Consider the following 20109-nt stretch of genomic DNA (forward strand, 5'->3'; position numbering starts at 1 on the left):
ACGGCCTGGCTGCCGCGCCGCTCCCCGGTGCGCGGTGCCCGCCCCACGTGTGCCGCCCGGCGCGGGGGCGACGGCGCCCGGTGGCGACCCGGCGGAACCGGCAGCGGCATCGGCATCACCGGCGCCGTTGCCCGGCGGGCGCTTACCTTGCTCTTGACCTCGATGACGGGCTCGGCGGAGCGCGCGGGCGTGCGGTGGTGCTTGGCCATGGTGCGGGCCGGGCCGGGCCGCGGGGCCGCGCCGCCACCGCCGCTCCCGCGGCCACGGGGGATTTTCACCGGCCATGACGTCACCGGCGGGCCGGCCGGGCCCCGCCGCGCCATTGGCCCCGACCGCGCGGGGGGCGTGGCCCGAGGGCTCCTGACAACGTCGCCGTGGTAACGGGGGCGGGAGCGGGCGGGCGGCAGGACCCCCGTCCCTGTCCCCAGCCCCGTCCCCGTCCCCAGCCCCGTCCCCGTCCCCAGCCACATCCCCGGCCCCATCCCTGACACCCCGGCCCCGCCCGGCCCGGGCACCGCTCCGCTCGCCAGCGGGACGGCGCCGCGCTGGGACGGCACCGAGCACCGCGCCGGTAGTCCCAGGCGTCCCATCGCTATCAAGAACCTCATTAGCGGCACACTGAAGCCAACAGCGGCGGGCCCTGCCCCTCTTCGGGGACACCGGGCTCTGGCACGTGTCCAGCACCCCCACTGCATCCCCACGGGTGTCACCGGTGGAAGCCTTGGCCCTGCCTGGGGATATCCCGGTGTTTCCCCACGCTGGCGGAGGGCCCTGCCTCTCCCACCGACCTGGCACTGCTGCTCCCTGTGCCACCGTTTTGGTGGCCTTTGGCAGAGGCACCTCTGGTACCAGGGGACAGTTTCCAGCTGTGCCCTTCATTTCCCATCTGCTAGTTAAAGGTTCCCTCCAGTTTTTCTCCCCTTGTCTGGCAGGAGAGTTTCATGCTGCCCCAGAGCAGCACAGGCCAGGGAAGGTTCATTATTTTGGGGATGAGTTGCTTTACTGAGTGGAGGAACAACCGAGCGAGAGGACGAGAAACGCTCGAGTTCACCGGGTGTGCAGCAAAGCCTCGCCGTGCCCATCCCAGCACCAGGCTGCCAGGACATGTAGCCAGAGCACATCTCCTCAGTGCTGCTGGGCTGTGTCCACAGGTGATACCCTTGGGATGTGGCTCCAGCAGAACTGTCCCTGCTCAGGCACCAAAACACCCAGGGACAGGCAGGCAGCCCCTTCCCTGGAGACCCCACGGTGGAGCCGGAGCACACTGAGAGCTGCTGGCACCGGGGTCACCAGCACTGATCCAGACCAAAGTCTTGTTCATGGGCTCCGAGGAATCTTGGAGCCAAAGGGGCTGTGACAGAAGCACCATGAAATGTCTTTTAAAGCCAGACACCTAACGAGCACAGCACTTCCAACAGAATGAACTCATTGAACTGAATCCAAAGAATCAGCCTGACTTGTCTGGATCCCACACCCCTTTGACCCTTGCTCTATCCCAGTCCACGGAGCAACCTTTGGATGGCACAAAATTGCATCAGACCCCGGCTTTTAAACAGAGTAATTGTGCTGAGGTCAGAGAGATAATCCTGATTTACACTGGAGTTAATATTTACGCAGGCACTGGTGACAAAAGAAGCTTGCAGCCCTTCATCTCCAGTTTTGGTAAATCAGGGTTAATTGTTCAGCAGGACCGTGGGGTGACGTGCTGGTCACACCTTCTGTTTTGTGGCATGGCTCCAAATCTGCTGCCACAGAGAGAGTTAAGCTAAGCAGACAGTATCAGGGCAGGCATTTGTTTTGCTTCAGTCCTAGGAGCTCTGAATCAGCCTCTGGAACTGGAGCACGTGGTACCAAGTGTCCAGACGTGCCCACTGACTCCAAATCCACCAGTCCTTGGCTGCTCTGGGTGAGGGCAGTGAGAGCCTGACTCTCCAGGGGCCTTAGCACCCCCAGGCTTGGAGCAGGGCTGCAGAGGTTTAGCACTGAGGTAGGTGGTTCCTCCAGCCCCTGCTCCAAGCCAGGTCAGCGCTGGGTTCAGGTAAGTTTGTCCAGCGCATCCTTGTGAGTGGGCAGTTTTCCCAGCAATGGCTCGGGCAGGGGATGGGCAGAGGGCAGCTCAGGTCAGCTCTGCCCCTCCTGCCTGTGACACGGGGGAGAAACACAGGAGCCTGAGCTTGTGGCAGATTGTCTGTGGTCACAGTGGCTCACCTGGTCCATTGGCCAGCAACTGCACAGGGATTCCCAGCAAAACACACACTCAGAGCCTGAGATCCTGGTTTTACTCCGACATCTCCACAGCCTTACCCTGTCCCTGCCATTCACGGGAGCCCTCTGGGCACTCCGAGCAAAGGCTACAACCAAGTGAGCAGCAAAGTCACCTTGATGCTATGGGGGGACATTGTCAAGGGTGGCCCTGGACACTGTGTTTGCCTTTCTTTCCCTCTTCCATTGCCATTAGGAGCTGAGGGTCAGGAATCATGGTCTGTGCCAAAGGAGCAAGAGGAGCACAGAGAGGCAAGAGCAGGCAGGATCATAGCCTTAGTGCTGCCTGTGGGCTCCGATGGCATTGTCCACCCTCACAAGGATGTACCCTGGCAGCCGTGGAGGGTTCGTCGGACCAGACCCAGGCTCAGCTCATTTCTTTGTGATTTTGCTTTCTCGGTGGCGTGCCCCGTGGCTCAGCTCTTCCCCGGGAGGATGATGCACCCCCGTGTCTTCTCTGGCTGCAAAAGCCGGTGCTGGATGCGGACTCATCCGTGCCTCCGGGCAACAGGTCTGGCTGCCGAGGAACACTGAGCAGCTCCCGAAACACGCAGAGTAAATAAATACCTGGTGCCGAGAGATAAAACTGCTTCTCGCATCCCTACGGTTTGGTTTCAAAGGACGCGAAAACCCCCTCCTGGTGCACCGGGATCATTACCACTGGTTTTCCCGATGCTTGGTCGCATCTCAAAGGAAGATGGGCGCGAGGAGGACTCAGAAGCTCCTGGTCCACATTTTCACGTCTTTTTTTTTTTTTTTCAGTAAAAATTTCATGAATTTTTAACAATAATACCTGCACACTCCTTTTGGCCCCGCGCAGAAGCGCGGTGTGTCCTGTCCCCGCAGAGTCAGCAGCAAACCCGCTGAGGCAGCTGCGCAGATCTGATAAGACAACCATGGGGTGAAAAAGGGGATGTTTCACCTGGACCAGACAGGGTGCAGCACCTGCCAGGGCCCCACAGAGCTGTGATGCCCCGGCGGGCGGAGGGGAGAGGGAAGAGTGAAGCCAGGGGGTCCCTAAAAACGGTGTTGCTGCTGGGGCTGACGTTGTGGAGGGCGGGAGGACAGCGGGCACAGAGGGGGCAGCGGAGACAGCAGCACCGTCCCCGCCATGGCCGCCATCCCCTTACGGTCCGGGCGGGGCGAAGCACGGTCCCCATGGTGACGCTGTAGCCCCGCCCCTCACCCGGCACCGTCCAATCAGCGCCCCCATCTCCTCGCGGCGAAGCACGCGGGGCCCCGTCCCATTGGCCTACGTGGAAGTCCCCGCCCCCTCTCCCGCCGCGTCGAATCAGGCGCAGCCACCGCGGCCCTGCGGCGGGGCGGGCCCCTATAAAAGCCTTCCCGGAGGGGAAAGAGCCGCCGCCGCCCGTCCCGTGTTGTGCTCGTCATGGAGGAGCCGCTGGCGCTGCTGGTGCGGAGCCCCTCGGGGCGGCACGACGACCTGCGGCTCCGCGCCGCGCCCGCCTGGACCGTGCGCCGCCTCAAGACCGAGCTGCGCCAGCTCCTGCCCGACGCGCCGGTGAGTGCGACACCCCCCTGTCCCTCCTTCCCGCAGCTCCGCCAGGTGGGGGGCACCGGTTCCCCGCGGGACGAGAGCCCCCGTGGGACTCCTGTGGGGCTCCCAGGGCTGTCACTTGTCCCCCCCACTGCCCCGGGGTGTCCCGGTCCCGGCACCTGAACCCCCCGCCCCAAGGGTGTCCCGGTCCCGGTTGCATCAGCCTCGGGTTATTTTGGGACTCGGTCTGTGGCTCGGCCGCGGTTAATCATTAACCGCCCTCCCGGGACGGCGTGTCCTGCGGGTGTTCGGAGACGTCATCGCCGGCGGGAGGCACCGGGGCTGTGCCGGTGAGCACCGCACCCACCGGGAGCGGCGAGCGCGGAGGCTCCTCCGGCGGGGTTTGGAGGCTGTGCCCGCCGAGCGGGAGGCGCAGCGGCGGCACGGGGCTTGTGCGGCTGTTCGGGGTTGAAATGCAGAAGTGTCTCTGCCCCCCTGAGCCGCAGGACTCGAGGGCTGACACGTGAGAGCCGCTGGAGCAGCTGCGCCCCGTGACCCGCCGCTCCCACGGGAGGCGTCCCCGCTGGAGGGGGTGTGCTCTTCGTGGGATCAGCGAGGTTGGAAAAGACCTGCAAGATCGTCAAGTCCGACCTTTTGCAAACCGTGCCCGCTAACCCGTGTTGTGAAGTGCCATGTCTACTCGTTTTTTTTAAGACTTCCAGGGACTGTGACTACAGCCTGGACAGCCTGTTCCAATGCTTAACCACTCCTTCAGCGAAGAAATATTTCGTAATATCCTGAGCCTGCTCTGGCGAGCCTAAGGCTGTTTCCCCTTGTCCTGGTGCTTGTTGCCTGGGAGAAGGTCTGACCGCCTCGTGCTTTTGCCCTGCTCTCCAGGGAGTGAGGTGACTGCCCAGAAACAGGCTCTGGGACTGCTGTGCTGCAGGAGAACAGCTCCAGGTGGAGAGCTCCTGGGACTCATTGCATGGGCTGTAACAGATTTACAGCTCTCCTGCTGATCAGATTAGAGAGAACTCCAAACCTGTTTCTGGGAAACACAGATGTTTTTGTCAGGATTGTAAAAGAGATGGCACGTAACCAAGTCCTCTGCCAAAGGGGCTTTATATCCTCCTGCTGATTTAGACGTCACTCAAGTAATGTCACACTTGGGTGTTCAATTGTGCACCTCTAAATTCAGCTAACATGAACAATTCCCTCTGTCCCTTAGTGTGTGGGATGCTCCCAGCTCCATCCCTCTTGTCTGGCTGTAAGTTGTGTCAGTAGTGCTCGTGTGTGCTTGGCAGAGAAGTCATCCTACTCTTTGTTTTCTTTCTTCAAAGCCTGAAGAGGACCAAAAGCTGATTTATTCTGGGAAGCTGCTGCTTGATCATCACTGTCTGAGAGAACTGCTGCCAAAGGTATAAAAAATATCTTTTGCGATGTGCTGAAATATATCAAGAGAAGTGATTTTTTTTTAACATGTTTTCCCTTACATTTTTAGCATGAGGAACTGCATGCTCTTCATTTGGTGTACAAATTCAAGACTCCTGCAAATGTGCAAGAAACCAAAGCAGAGGTACTTAAGCTAACAAGCTACTCTGAATCTTGGGGTTCTAACTAAAAATGAGAAGTGTTGAATGGCCATTTAAAAGTTCCTGGTACTGCAGGTTTTCCCTATTAATGTAGCAGCAGTACTGCTTTATGATGCTTTGTTTAGGAATGTGAGAATGTATTTGGATTAAGCTGAGTAAAAAAAATTGACACTACAATTCATCAGTAAAGATTCTCATGACGTCTGTTAAGAAATATGAGAACTATCATCTAGTTGTAACACACTGCTCAGGGGAGAAATGCTTTCTGGTAAATTCATTTTTAGCAAATAGAACATGACTTGTCATGTTCCAGGCTCTCTTAGACTGAGCTTGTGGGCAGAGTACACAGAAGTTGGGGAAGTGGTTCTGATCTGTATGGGGAAGGAAGAAAGCTGAGAGCTCGGACACTTTAACTGCTCTCATTAATGACTCATCTTTGGCTTCCTCTCTACTGACTGAACCTTAGAGCTTGACCTTAGAACTTACTGTTTTCAAGTGCAAATGGCCAAACCCAGTCCTTACTTTGAAGTGGGTGGGCAAATGTTTCTAGAGGTGTGTTCCTGTTGCCCATTATAGGCAATTTGAGCTTACCCTACCCGTGCCTGGTGGTTGCTAGAGGTGAGCCAGCTTTGGCTGGATATTATACAGATTTATCACCACAGAACAGCTCTTGAACTCTGTGTACAGCAGGTGGTGCATGCAAGTACAAACTCACCATAATAAAAAGCCAAACTGCCTTGTGTGCAGTTTCCTCTGTTCCCTCTGATTACGTTTTTATAACCAGATGGGCAGTGAACGTGTGCACGAGAAGTAATAAGTACAGTGTAGATCTGGTGAAAGGGAAGAGTAACATCAAGTCAATTTTGCATCCCAGTCATTTTTTTAAGGAGCTTTAAAGTACTGTTGGAGGTGCTTGTGGCTTGGTGCCCAAAAGCAGTGTCAGCACCGAGTGGTGCTCTGCAGGACTAAGTGTGTGAGCTGGGTAGCAGTGTTAAAAAAAGAACATATTCTGTGTGATGTAACCTTTTTGCATAAGGTGTGTGTGGTGTCCTGAGTAAACCTCACTGGCTGCACTGTTCTCTCTAGGTTAAAGCTGATCAGCCCAAGTCATCATCAGAAGCCACTCAGGAACCATCTGTATCTTCCTCAAATAGTGGAAGATTGAATTGCTCTTCAGGTGGCCAGTCTTCAGCAGAAGCCAGTAATGGGTAAGTGCATTTTTATGTACATAAGTAAGATTTAAAATGTTGTGTTTGTGTTTGGATACCAGCTGCTTATGCCACACATACCGTCTTACATTCATAGAACATGGGCCAAATATGAGGCTATATATAAAAGCTTTAGAGGACACAGAATAATTGGGGCTGGAAGGGACCTTTAAAGGCAAACCTCATGTCATGAGGGGCACCTTCAACTAGATCAGGTTGCTCAGAGCCCTGTCCAACCTGGCCTTGAACACACGCAGGGATGTGGCATCTAAAGGAAAATGCACTGCTCTGTTAGTTGAAAATCTTCCTTTTATTCACGTGGGTAAAGATGCATCTCTTAATATTCTCGAAGGAAGAATCAGTTTTCCATCTGGATGCACAGAATGGCAGAACCTGTTTACATTGTTCTGTAATGTAAATTACAGAGTAATAAATTACTCTTGCTGTTTGTCCAGTGTTTGCTAATGAATGTGTTCAAATTTTGACCAAGGCTGGAAACGACTCGGCATCCCTTCCAGAGTGTGGCTCCTGGCTTCTCTGCTTACACAACCTACAGCATGCTTCAGATGTCGTGGTTCCAGCAGATCTATGCAAGGCAGTACTACATGCAATAGTAAGTGTTCTGTCCTAAGCTACCAGTAGGAAGTAGAAGCTGTAATACAAGAAGTTGAGAGCTCCTGGCAGTTCTTCCTCTTTTGATGGTGTTTGGAGACACTTTTTCATTGGAACTCGTGCTGAATGGTGAGGGAATGTACCTCTGACTGCCATGTGGTCTCTGTTGCTGTTCAGGCCACTGATTCTGAGTCTTGCCCCCTGCAGATCTCTGACTGATCAGGAGGGCAGGAGCCTCCAGAGAAAATGTAATCCTGCTGATGAGCCTTAGCTCTTTTTTTGACTGCTCAAAGTAGCACACAGCTGCTTTGACTGGATATCGGTGGCAGAGGTCGAGCTGAGACTGGCAGAAGGCTTTTAGGCAGATTGCTCTAAATTTTTTTGTGAAGTATTGATGTTATTCATATAGGGGAGTGGGCCTGGTTTGACTGGATGAGGTCACTGTACAGCTCTAATGGGTAGAACTAAAACTTTTTAACCCTCCTGTAGCCTTTAAACTTGATGCTTTCTGCTTGCATGTGATGACTCTGTTCTCACAGACAGACAGATTTTTCAGTGCCTGTGTTAGGTGTGAAAAGATTTGACTAAGCCTCATTCTGTACTCTGCTCTCTGGTTCCAGCTTGGCTTCTACTGCTGCATCCAGTGACCCATCCCATGCACAGCGTTCTCAGGAGATACCAGTGGCACCAGTGACAGCTCCAGCTCCTCTCCCAGACCCGTTTCCTGCACAAAACCAGCCTGGGAACCAGAATGCTGCTGCCCAGGTTAACGCGGTGGCCAACCAGAACCTGCGGATGAATGCCCAAGGGGGGCCCCTCGTGGAGGAAGAGGAGGAGGGTGGCAATCGGGACTGGCTGGACTGGCTCTACTCAGCAACACTGTTATATGTTTTTGTCAACATGGTCTATTTCTACTCCAGTATCAGCAGACTCCTCCTGGTTATGGGTGGCACCTTTCTGATGTATCTGTAAGTGTATGGGATGAATATTTACTATCCAGAAGTGTTCCACTGAAGTACTGAGCTCAGTGCTGCACTCAGCTGCCTCACCACTTGTGCCTGGAAAGGGCCAACCACTCCTCTGTCATGGTGTAACTCAGTATTTAGCAAAAATATAAGTGTGCCTGTGCCTGGATTAAATGAAGAATGTGGCTGGTAGCAGGTGATCTCCCTGGGGTTTTGTACTGATGCTTCTGGGGTGGCTGGCTTTCTATTTTAGAAAAACTACTTGAAACCAAAGCAGCTCCCAGCATAAAGCCCCAGCAACTTGGCAGTGTAGAACAGACAGGACCTGTAGGTTCGGTGTAGAAAATGACAGTTGCTTGTTGGGAAACAAGTCATTGAAGTCTGGGAAGAGGGTCTCACAGCTGCTCTTTCAGTCATGCAGTGATGTGGTTTTTTTCATTGTGTGTTGCCTCTCTGGAGAGCAGATCAGACTGAACTGAATGCAGTGTCCTGAAATGCCTTTGAACCTCTCTGTGGGGGGAAAAAAACCCACAATAATGAGTGGGCCCTCAGCTGCCATGCTTGGGATGTCTTGTCTGAGAAAGATAATCTGTCCTGTAAATTTCTCTGATCACCAGTAAAGCAAGTGGTGTAGGCCTCTGAATTCCTGTTGGTAGGTGTAGGAGTTAAAACTGGAGCAGCTCTTCCAACATCTATGCAGACTTGGAGAGTGAAGGTTAATTGTTTCATTAAGTCTCTAAATTTTACTGTTGATAGTTCTGAGGTGTAACTTGGAACAATTTATCTTGTGGGTTACAAGGTGCAGGTGCTGTAGGGACACAGACCTTCTAAGGAGGTCTGTACTTTTTGTGAGGTAATGCTGGTTTTCTATATTCTTTGTCATGCCCTTTTTTTAGGGTGAGCACAGAGAAGTTACCCAGGGTTGTACAAACATGGTAATCAAGCAGGCTCTTTGTACCTCCAGCAGAATGCTGGGTGCAAATCTGGATGTAGTGCTGCTTGCTTGGAATGGGAGCAGTTGCTCCCCTTCCCCTCCCATCCCACGGTTTGCTGTGAACTGGAGACTTTGAAATTACTAAAATGGGTTAGGGCAGAAAGACCTTAATGTGCTGAACTTGTTGCCAGCAGCTCTGAGCAGTCAGATGTGGAGCTGTTGGTGTAACAGGAGGGAGTTATGTTGAAACAACGTTAATTAAAATCTGTTGCCTTCCCCAGGCACCACGCTGGACGGTTCCCATTTAGGCGAAGACCAGTTCAGCCCTTCCCAGCCAATGTTCCTCCTCAAGCTGCTCCAAACCAGGACCAGAACAATAACTTAGAGGTATTGTCTTGCTGTATTTTTAAACCATGGGAGTGAAACCCTGCAAAGTTTCACTTTTGGTTTATTTATTATGTGTAGCAAAAGCTTCCCTCTAAACTTTTATAAGAAACTGTCTTCCACGGGGGAATAATTTGCAACTGAGTCCTCACTGGTGTAGTATATTCATTCCTTTGTTCTACAAAATACTGCAGACTGAATGTTATCTTTTAGTTGCTTCTGTCCTTTAGGAAGTTGTAATGGAGAGTGGTCTGTCACAGTCTGAGGACAGGGCTCAGACTACACCTCTGTAGGATTTGGGTCTGCAAACAGTGTGTGAGTCTTGCATTTCAAGCTGACGCTTCTGGTTGATGTCAGTGCAAGTTAGTTGGCTGTAGATACATAATTCACCTGATCTGGTGCTGCATGTCTGTCCTAGACTATGTTTTTGGACACACAGTGAGGGTTAACCAGTGTGCAGCTTGGTTTTTTGACTTTGTATCTGGGGATACTTGGAAGATTTTTATATTCAGACAGTGACATTTGGGCAACAAAACATGCTGCTTGATCCCTGATTCTTGTAAATGCGTTTCTGAAACTCTCATTTACCAAATATCCTTCACTTTGGCAGGGAGGAAACGCAGGCAGAGCAGATGCATCCGAGGCCCCTCCTGATGAGGGACAGGCTTTACAAGAACTGCAGCAGGCTAATCCTTCACTTATGAGCACAGCGTGGGTGTTTTTCAAGACATTCTTTGCATCCCTCCTTCCAGAAGGGCCTGGAGTGACCCAGAACTGATTTGTCACCGATCTGCTTGTCTGAAGCTGCAGTGGGCACCTGAGACAATCCGACACCAACTCCAAACCAGACGTGGAAGGCACTTCCTCTGGCTTTCACTGGCCAAGCAAATAAAGCTGCAAAGAAGCCTTACGTCGTTACAGCCTAGAGACTATAAAATGCTTGTCCTCATTCCAAAGAACTTTGTTCCATGGCATTTATTAGGTACCTGTGTAGAGGCTTGGCGTTGTGAACTTGTGCACTAAATGCACAGGCTCCGAGCGGGTGTGCAGAAATGTTAGAGAAGCAAATTGCTTCTTCTGTGCAACGTGATTCCTGTTGGAATGTTTCAAATGCTATTTTAATTACACTGAGTGTAGAATCTCAAAAAAAAAAAAAAAGTTTTGCTAGATGTGCATTAGCAGATTTTTAGGAAAAATCCGTTGTTAAATTGCTTCAACCGTATTTTTAATTTTCTTTGTAAATATTTTCCTATGAAGGATGTGTTGTGCAATCTCCTTGTTGGACAAAGTGGAGGACTGCGAGACAGTGACCTGGATAAGCAATTACCTCAGTGGAGCTGCAGACTAAATGTCACGTTGCCAAATTCAAACAGTTTAAACTCAAGGTTTAATTTCTCCTCCCTACCCCCCTCCACCCCCACTGCCAGATAATGGGAGAAGAGCGTGTTCAGGTCTGTGTAGCAAAACATTATGCAAGGTGTAAACTTCACTGCTTTTGGATGCAAAGTCGAAGCAGTCTAATACCTGTATTCAACTTTGCATCCTCATTCCACTGTGTCTCTCCTGTATTATTTCATTGTGTTCCCTTTCATTTCTGATATGGTTAAGGGCTGTGATTCTAATAAAATTTGCAGGCATTTATATCCATGTTTGTATACACCCTACAGCAATTGGAAGACGACCTGTGCAAAGCACAGGATGTGCTCTTGCCTTGTTTTGTCATGAAAAATTACGAGTTTTGGGACAAAGATATTTGCAGAGCCTTAAACTCAGTTCCTTGCCTAACTGTGTTCTCCAGCAGCCTTCAGCAGTGCCTTGGGTAGCTTGTGTTTGCTCCCTGACAGTGGCTGACACGAATGGCCACAGGCAGGAAATTCCACAGGTATTTGGAAATTTTGACCTCTTGAGCCCTGCGTGTGACTGCTGGTGGAGTTGCAACACACTGTCTTTGGCTCAGGGTTTTAACCTGGCTTGAAATGTGCTGTCCAGGAACAGCTGCCACTCATGGACCTTGGAATGCTTTTCCTCAGCGTTGCCTGCACTTGGCAGGACAGTTTGTTTAGGAGTGTCTCATCAGGGCTGACGTGCACGAGTTGGTACAAGCAGTTGTAACAGGTAATGCTTGATCTTGCCACTTCAGGCTGATGTTAGACATGGTTTGTTGGGGTTTCCTGTGGTAGTGAGCTTAATCCTAGTGGTGGTTTTGCTTTGAGCAATTCCTTTTCCAGCTCTATTACCGAGTTGTTTTCCTGCCACATCTTCAGTTTGCTGGAGACTTGGAAGATGGGTAGGGTGGTGGTAAAACACCCTTTAAATATTTAGAATTAAGTAATTTGAGATGAGGTGAGTTTTGTTAATTCAGGTACATCCTGCATAAGCCTTTGAGGATGTTCTTGGAGGGGGCATCTCCTCTTTCTTGCCTTGCTGGTGCTCTGTCTGATCAGATGCTGCTCTGGGAGTAGAAGTTGCTGAACAAAGGCATCCCCAGAGTTGTGTGCCCTCAGGCTGTGTCCCTGTGCCCTTTGGTAGGCACAGGGTAGGTTCCAGGTGACAGCTCTCACTGCAGCTGCATCCTGAGCCACTGCACTGGGGGGATCCCACAAGTGTTTTGTGGATGATGGAGTTTTGGTTTTGTTTTGGTTTTTTTTCCATTCAGGGTGTAGCAAACAATCACCCAGGTGTCTTGGCAAAGTGCCCACATCAACTGAGCTGTGCCTGTGCCCAATATTGGCAGGAGAAGGGATTTCCTGGCAGCCAGGAATAAACTGGGTATGGTTTAGGCAGCGAGCACACAGTGCTGGATTACTTGCAAAATCTCTAATCTGGCAGCAAAACATCTGTTGTTGTCCTGAGGCTTTTGCTGCTCCCATGAGCAGGCAGACTGGTTTAAAATTAGTTGGAAAACTAGTGATGTGTAGCTAATGCCACTGGAGGGGTGCAGTGAGGCTCCTGGGCCTCTGAGTGTTTCCTTAATGGCTCAGTGAAAGGCATGACCTCTGCCACTGGGTGGAGGGAAACTGTGAGTGCAGCAGAGGACATGTAATGTGGAAGTAAATGCTGTATAATCCTGCAGAGGCAGCTGCTAGCAATGCACCCGGGCAGGAGCACCAGGATGTGAGAGAGCAGTGCCTGGCTGAGGGCTCTGAACACCAGTCACTGAGCCAGCCTGGTGTTACATGGAGCTGGGAGTCCAAGGTGGCCCTAACCCCTGTCCCTAATCTCTGACCACTGGAGGCCTCTGCTTCACCTGAGACAGGCTGGGAGCAAGCAGGGATGGCTGAGGAGTGGAAGGAACTGTGTCAGCTCAACCTGGAGGGATGGCAATGCAAACAGTGAGGTATGTAAGGAGGGATGGCAAGGAAGGGGATATAGCCTGCAATGCCAGCTGTGGGTGACAGCACAAGCCTGAAGGGGAGGAAATCCAGGTCAGACATCAGAAAAAAATTAGCCTTGAATCTTCCAGAGCAAGAAAGAGTGTAGGAATTCCAGAGAGGTTTTCTAGAAGTAACTTCTGTGCCCTGTGCTGGGATGGAATCTGCAGAGAACAGAAGGGGCCTTGAGGCTGTGGGTTTAGGAGGTTGGGTTTGTCTTGGCTCACGCTTCAAGCTGTGTCGTTCTGCTGCTGGTTTAGCTCCTCTGCACACTCGTGAGTGCAGCTACATGGAGATGTGCTAGAGCAGCATTGCTGCAGAGCTGTACCTGGTCAGGTCAGTGCAATCCTGCACAACCCGAGGCTTTTTTTGCGGGATTCCCTGAGAGCAGGTGGGATGCGCAGCAGTGACGGTCCACGGGGTGGCAAAGTGAGCAGGGGATAAAGCCAATCCCTCTGCTGCCCTGTGTCCTGATACGCTCTGGCAGCTTGTTCCAGTTGAGAGCAGTTCTCTGTCCTTGCTGGAAAAAAAACAAGTCGGGGGAGAAATGAAGTCTGTTCTTCTCAGGCATTTTTCTTGTTGTGGAAACTCCCAACAGGCTGCTTACTTGGGAAACCATTGAAGTTCTGTTTATCCCCATGGATATGCTACTGTCCTCCATTTGTGGAACATAAATCTCATGAGAAGGAGGTCGCTGCCAAACAGATAAGCTGTGGATGGTGGGGTGTGGGCGTATGACTTCCCCTCTTCTCTGAAGAGCTGTTTCACTTGTGCACGTGCTTGTTCCTGTTCTCAGCAGCCAGGGATATCCTAACAGCTGTGCACTTGCCCAGCTGAGTGTTACAACCTCCCTCTGGTCTTTGCCCTGTGATCCATTTCTGGCTGTGAGGCTGGTGGGATTTGCAAAGCTGTGCATCCAAAGGGTCTCTTTCCTCAGAGACCATCCCAGCGCTGTTCCCCCACTGCATCACCAAACATTCCAACTGCATCTTCATCACCTCACCTCAGCCCCTCTGCTTCATAAGAATAGCCCTTGAAATGTCTGCTAGTGTTTAATGTGGTCTGAGTATCAAAAGGAATGATATCATAGAGGTGACCCAGTGCTGTTGTACAGCCTGGTCCCAAACCTGCAGTGAGGGGCTTGAGGTCAGTTCGTACTCAGCCTCCTGCCTGGGAGGGTTGGGCAAATCCTGGGAAATGTTGCTTCTGGGCCCATGTCTTGTGCCTGCTCAAGTGGCCTGTGCTGCTGAAGAACCACCCCAATTATATTAGCACTGAAAGTCGTATTTGCTGCTCTTTCAGGGTGGATTTGGCAGTGCAGGATCAGTGCTGCAGAAACACCGCTGGCTGTGCTTCCAGCTCCAACCCAGCTGCCCTGGGCAGCCCTAGCTGTGAACAGCCTGGGCTGACCTCAGGCCACCTATGTGTACCAGCTTATTTTTTCATTTTTGGAGGTTGTTATAGATGATACTGTTAGGGAAGAGAAGGAATCGAGTTGATTTCAGGAGAATTTGGTTGAAAACCACATGAAACTTTATTGGTCAGAAAACCTTCTTGGGTGGCTTACCTCCCCAGCCTGTGAAAACCTCACCATTCACAAACAGGAGTTTGTGAGGCTTTTTTTTTTTTTTTGTTGCCTAACACTTACGCCTGTCATGGTCATAATTTTTAACTGTAAGAAATAACCTGACTGGGGTGTAGATGGAGCCCTGCTAGGAAGGGTCAGTGGAGTTGGTCCTCCTTGGAGCTGCAGTGGGGGACCCCCCCTGGTGTCAGGACATCACCCATGGAATCTCTTTGAGGCTGAGAGCTCTTGCCTTGTTGTGTGATTGCACATTCTACGTTACTCTTCCTAAAACCTTGCGAATTTTTGAGTTAGTTGGGTTGTACCAATTCCACTCGACATCACGAGTCTGTATTCAAATGTTGGCAGAGCTTTAACTGGTTTAAAAAAAAAAATCCTGGTTTAATATGTTATTTGTCTGCGTTTTGTAAGCCTCTAGGACAGATGGGAGCAGTGGTCTTGGGCTGACCCTCCTGCCAGCCCTGGGCTGAGCTGCTGTGTGAGTCCTGGCAGTGGTGCTGGGGCCCATCCTGCTGACAGAGCGACGTGGGGACAGGGTACCTGGAAGGCTCTCTCAGGAAGCAGCTGCAGGGTAGCACCAAATGTTTGGGTCACAAACAATGCAGCACAAAGATTAATGGCACTGTGATGTACCTCTGCCCTGGACAGTGTGGGGGAAAAACAACCTCAGTTGTAGGACAGGCCCCAGCAAGGTGGTGAGTACATGTGTGCATGCACAGCCTTCAGATACAGCCTTACACAGCAAATATTTATCAAAACATCTTCCAGCATCCCCTTTGGACATACTGCACAGCAGCTTGGGTGTTTACCCTTTCTTTGGTGTTTAAAGCCTGTCCTGTCTCCTGCTAGCCAAAATTAACCTTTCTTTAGGCTTGTAAATCTGACCTGACTCCTCCTAGCCTGACCTTTCACTGGGAGGAGGGTGGGCTGTGGAGTCCCTGCTGCCTTGGCCTCTGCCTGGTCACTCCAGGACAAGGATGCTCACAGCATCTCTGTGTTCCACATGCTTTTGCTATTGTAGGCAGAAAGTCTCCAGCCTTCCTGTTCCCACTGGAGGTCAATGCCCGGCAGTTCCCTGTCCTCCTTTTCTCTCAGCTCTGGTTGTCTGTTGACAGCAGACTCTGCAGCAGTGATGGGGTGGGGGAGCTGGCCTGGGAGGGGGCTGTAAATGCACTGGATCTACCCTTTGGGTCTGGAGTCTTGGGCTTTCTGCCTTCGCCTACCCTGAGACACTGGTGACAAATACCCCTGTATTGAAATGCCCATTTTACCTTTCTTCCATGCTGGTATGAATTGCTGCCCTGGGCAGAGAGCTGGCTGTGGCCTCCTGGGTCCTGATCCACTTTCCCTTACAGTGACCAACACCAGCCTCAATGGGGCTGCTTCCCTGCTGCAGTGTCTCCTCTGGATCTGCTCCAGTAAAACTTTAACTGTGTGCAACACTCCTGAGTTTGTGCCCTACAATAAGTGGGATTGTGTCTTTTCTCTGCTGAAAGCTTTGCTGAGGGTGCAGGCACATGTGCTCATGTGATACCCAGCACAACAGCACCTCTGTCAGTTTGTCATAGAATCCCAAAATGGTTTGGATTGGAAGGAACCTTAAATCTCATCTTGTTCTAACCCTCTTCTGTGGGCAGGGTCACCTTCCACTAGACCAGGTTGCTCCAAGCAACCATCCAACCTGGCCTGGACCACTTCCAGGGGTGAGGCATCCACAGCTTGTCTGGGTCAGTGAAGTCACTGACACAGCCAACCTGTGCCAGTGCCTCATCACCCTCTGAGTAAAGAATTTCTTCCTAACACCTAATTTAAATCTCTTTTAGTTTAAAAACATTCCCCCTTACCCTATCATTATCTGCCAGTATAAAAAGTAGCTCTCCCTCTTTTTGATACTGGAAGGGGCTCTAAGGTCTCCCCAGAGCCTTCTCTTCTCCAAGCTGAACAACCCCAGCTCCCCCAGCCTGTCAAATGATGGTTTAAGTGTCAATTTTAGCGCCTCACCTACCTCTGTGTTTGCACTGCAGCACCTGAGGAACCCCCTCCTACTGTGTCTGCAGGATTCCCTCTATCCCAGGGGTCCACTGTGCTCACACCCCTTGAACTCCGAGCTGCTGGGGAGGGCTGACCTTGTTGGAGCCGGGAGCTGAAGGACAGAAAATACAGCTGGTACATCGTTAAAGCCCCTTGAATTCAAATCCCTTTCTAACATGCCTGTGCCCTTTGCAGCTTCCTTCTGGGAAGAGGGGGCTGCCGTGGTGGCTGAGATGATGGCGCTGGGCTGCCATGTGGGCTCTCCACTGCTCGGACACCCTCTGTCTGCATGTTGTGCTTCCAACGATTTACCTGTTCGCTCCCAACGCCGGGTGGGCTCTCGGCGGGCAGCCTGTCCTTGGCCACCGCGCCGCTCTCCTGCAGAAGCCCGGAGGAAGCCTGCAGATGCTCGGCTTCCCTCGGCAGGTCAGTGACCGTGAGTGCCTCCCGCAGGGTACCCGAGGCCGTTCACCTTCTCAACTCAGGAAGAAAACATCAGGGCAGGGTGGGGGCTGCCGGGTCCCCAGAGGAAACGTGCTCGCCCGGCGCAGGGAGGACGAGGCATCTGCCAGGGAGAGCAGGGAGGCTGGCACCTCGTCTTGCCCGGGGGGGTTGAGTGTGCCCCTGCAACATTGACAAGTTCTCACCTGTCCTTCTCCATCAGTCTTTGCTGGCAATATGGTTCATGGGAGCTGCTGCAAGCCTCCTTGCTGAAATAACCCTGCTCTGTTTTGTCCCGGGGTCGTTTTGGGAATGGGATGGGCCCCAGCACCATAACAGAGGTGCAGGGGTGGACAGTGGCATGCAGGCCAGGTGTGCACAAAGAGTGGGTGTGAACTTGGGTCTCTGAAGTCCCCAAATAGCAGCTGAGAACCTGGATACATAAAAAGCTCCAGCTTAGTGGGTTCTTCCCCGCAGGGAAGGTGGCAAACCAAATATCCACAAATCCAGCCAAGAGGCAGAAAGCACCACAGTGCTCTGGTCATGGAGTTTTCCAGGGATGTGGGAGGTGTGGGTTCACCCAGTGGTAGCAGGAAGCACCCCCTTCCCAGGAACATGCCTCCATTTCCCCACGATGTGTCTAAAACCAGTGGAAGGGGGAGCAGTTATTGTTGTAGGTACATTTTGAACAGGGCTTTGCTGGGGAATTATTCCAGGAATGCAAAATATGGAATATTTCTGCATGAAGAGAAAATGATGAACTGGCTGGAGGCTGTGTGTGAGGTTGCTCCCTCGACTTTATCCTCTTCCACTCTCCATCCCCCTCCAGCTTTTCTCCACCCGCCTCGGTGCATCCATGTCCTGAGTTAGAGCAACCTTGGCAGGGGCTCAAAGCCCTGCAGCCCCAAGTGCCTGCTGAGGGAGGAAGGCAGCCTGCAACTTGAAGAGTCTTAAGGAAGCTATAGGAAGATTAGGAAATGTGTGATGGGTTTTGATAAGTGGAGGAAGCAGGTCATGTCCTGTGGACATGTCGAGCGGGCTCTGCTGGAGGTATGAAAGCCGCCTTTGCCCCGGCCAGGAATCAGTCGGTCTCATCAGCGCTCTCCACTCTGGCTGAAGATGAGCTGGGCTGGCAGGATGATACTGGGGATCTTCAGGATCTTCTTGCTGGTGTTTGTCCATGCATCAGCAGCCTGTGACTTCGGGCCCTTCCCTTACAGAGCCACCGGGGTCGTCTGCAGGATGACCAAGCCCGCGGCATTGCTGTGTAAGTGCCTGCTCTCTGTGGGGCTGTGTTTGCTCCACCTCTGCCAGAAGATAGGGACAGATCAGCCAAGTGAGGGGGTTTCTTGCTTCACCGGGTCTTGTGTAAACAGTTTATCTGGTAAGATGTATTAATACCTGCCTGGGAGCACAGTTTAAAGCCTGGGCACCTGAACTGAACAGGCACAGCTTCTCAAAGGAGCTTGAAAAGCTCCTCTCAGTCCAATGTTTTAGTGCTGTTCTTTGCTGAGGGGTGGCATGATGGAAAATCTAGAGAAAATGTGTGTTTGATTTCTCTCTTTGTTGCAATCTCATTTCTTGGGGTCAGTGTGCAGAAGGGGGGGAAGCAGGTTCTCTGCTGCTGTGGGTTTATTTGCAAGGATTTGGGGGCTTTATGGGTGGGGGAAGAATAATTAGTTCTTCTGTGAAGGGTGGGAACAGCTCTGACCCATCCCCTCTGACAGGAGTATATGCAGAGAAGGATGCTGGGCCAAACTAAGAGAGGGTATTTCTGGAAGGAAAAAAATCCTATACAAGCACATGCCTGAGGCTGGAATGGACTGGATAACATTAGGAAAATGGGCATGGAAACTTGAGTGTCAGAAGTTTTCCTTCGGAGGCACAAGAGCTGACTGCAATACAAGCAAGCAGCAACAGAGTAAAGCACTGGGGTAAAGTCAACAGCTTGTGTGGTGTAAGGATGAGCACAGCCTCGACCTTTCAAAAATCTGCTCCTGAGGTGTGTGAAAACCGGGCATGATTCCCTGGAAACAGGCCTGCTGGTGACTGTTGAACCACACACACTGTTGTCCCTTGCTGCCATCAGCTGCTAAAGTTAGGGATTTTTTTTATTTTACTCAAACTACTTCTAGTGCTTCCTTAATCTAAGGGAAGTGCCTTGGATAAAACCCTTCTGTAGTGCTTTAATCCCAGGGGGGGATCTGACTTTGCGGCCAGGAGAGGTTGCAGTTTGGGATCTTTGCCCTTTTCTTCCACCAACAGTGAACCAGGAAACAGCACAGGTCATCCAAGCAGCCTTCAGAAGTGCCAAATTCCCAAATATCACCGGGGAAAGGTCCGTGCGTCTCCTGGGCAAGGTGGCTTACGAGCTGACCAAGTGAGTATCTCTGTGTCTCTGTGCCAGGGGAGGTGTGGGCTGAGGGAGGGGAGCAGAAACTGGCCTCAGAGGGAGCTTTGATCCAGCAGTTCCTGGCAGCACATAGAGCACATCTCTATCAACGGGGACAGGGAGCAATGTCCCTGCAGGCTGGGGCACCTTGGGCCACTGACAATAGATGGTGCCCAAGGCACATGGAGTAGCAGAGGGGACACATCCGGGGCTGCCAGAGCCACCCCTGTCAGCAGGATGTCACTTGGCTGTGCTTTGTGACAAACCAGGCTGGGTGTCGCTGTGTTACTCACTTTTATTTGGGGGCAACAAATGTAGAGGTACCTTAGCAGGACAGATTTCCTGCCATGACCGTGGTTGCACAGAGCGCTGCAGGAAAATAGGGTTGTGTTGCTCCGTGTTTCCTGATTAAAGCATTCCCCCACCTCCAAACATCACCAGGGAGCTGCAGTGCACTGAGGCTGAGCAAAACACCACTCTCCTTTTGCCTGGCCCCTGGAATTTGCAAAAGCTCCTGAGTCTGGCACTGGCACAGGTTCCTTAGAGCCCCCATGTCCTCGGGAGCAAACCTGCCTCACCCAGCCACAGAAAACAGCCCTGGTTTGCAGGCAAACTGTGTTTCTGTTGTTTCCAGCATCCAGGTCAACGACTTGTCCATAGAGAAGAGCGACGTGGAGCTTAAGGAAAATAATGCCATTTATCTTGCCATTAAAAATGTGACGGCCTCCTTCAAAGGGACCCTGACCTACGGCTATGCTGGGGCCTGGTTGTAAGTACCCAGGGCTGGCTGCTGCTGCCCACCACAGCCCCAGCTCCTGCTGCTGCCCACCACAG

General features: G+C 51.9%; 3 protein-coding genes across 4 annotated transcripts in view; 2 read left to right on the plus strand and 1 right to left on the minus strand.

Moving 5' to 3' along the window:
• PARD6A (par-6 family cell polarity regulator alpha) overlaps positions 1–230 on the minus strand; it is a 9548-nt gene extending 9318 nt beyond the window's left edge. For both annotated transcript variants that reach the window (XM_027685321.1, XM_027685320.1), the window contains exon 1: positions 147–230. In XM_027685321.1, coding sequence (XP_027541122.1) covers positions 147–209 — 63 coding nt within the window. In that variant the 5' untranslated portion in view covers positions 210–230. The remainder of the gene's footprint in view (positions 1–146) is intronic.
• Positions 231–3520: 3290 nt separating this feature from the next.
• HERPUD1 (homocysteine inducible ER protein with ubiquitin like domain 1) lies at positions 3521–11098 on the plus strand. The gene is made up of 8 exons (XM_027685319.1): positions 3521–3784; positions 5101–5178; positions 5262–5336; positions 6439–6560; positions 7051–7173; positions 7793–8140; positions 9353–9458; positions 10066–11098. The coding sequence occupies exons 1-8, from the start codon at positions 3653–3655 to the stop codon at positions 10231–10233; spliced, it is 1152 nt and encodes a 383-aa protein (XP_027541120.1). The 5' UTR covers positions 3521–3652; the 3' UTR covers positions 10234–11098.
• Positions 4359–20109, plus strand: part of CETP (cholesteryl ester transfer protein) — a 21505-nt gene continuing 5754 nt past the window's right edge. The window contains exons 1-4 of the mRNA XM_027685306.1: positions 4359–4363; positions 17982–18150; positions 19149–19263; positions 19910–20044. Of these exons, the coding sequence (XP_027541107.1) occupies positions 18003–18150; positions 19149–19263; positions 19910–20044 (398 nt within the window). The 5' untranslated portion in view covers positions 4359–4363; positions 17982–18002. The remainder of the gene's footprint in view (positions 4364–17981; positions 18151–19148; positions 19264–19909; positions 20045–20109) is intronic.

Source organism: Neopelma chrysocephalum, unplaced genomic scaffold, assembly GCF_003984885.1.
Source record: "Neopelma chrysocephalum unplaced genomic scaffold, ASM398488v2 Primary Assembly neopelma1_68b, whole genome shotgun sequence".
NCBI lineage: Eukaryota > Metazoa > Chordata > Aves > Passeriformes > Pipridae > Neopelma > Neopelma chrysocephalum.

What these genes read in the sequence shown, in the direction of transcription:
- HERPUD1 (XM_027685319.1), top strand. Translation starts at nt 3,653, where the DNA reads ATGGAGGAGCCGCTGGCGCTGCTGGTGCGGAGCCCCTCGGGGCGGCAC. An exon ending in AGCTCCTGCCCGACGCGCCG is followed by an intron (nt 3,785 to 5,100) that starts GTGAGTGCGACA and finishes CTTTCTTCAAAG; the next exon opens with CCTGAAGAGGACCAAAAGCT. An exon ending in TCAGCAGAAGCCAGTAATGG is followed by an intron (nt 6,561 to 7,050) that starts GTAAGTGCATTT and finishes ATTTTGACCAAG; the next exon opens with GCTGGAAACGACTCGGCATC.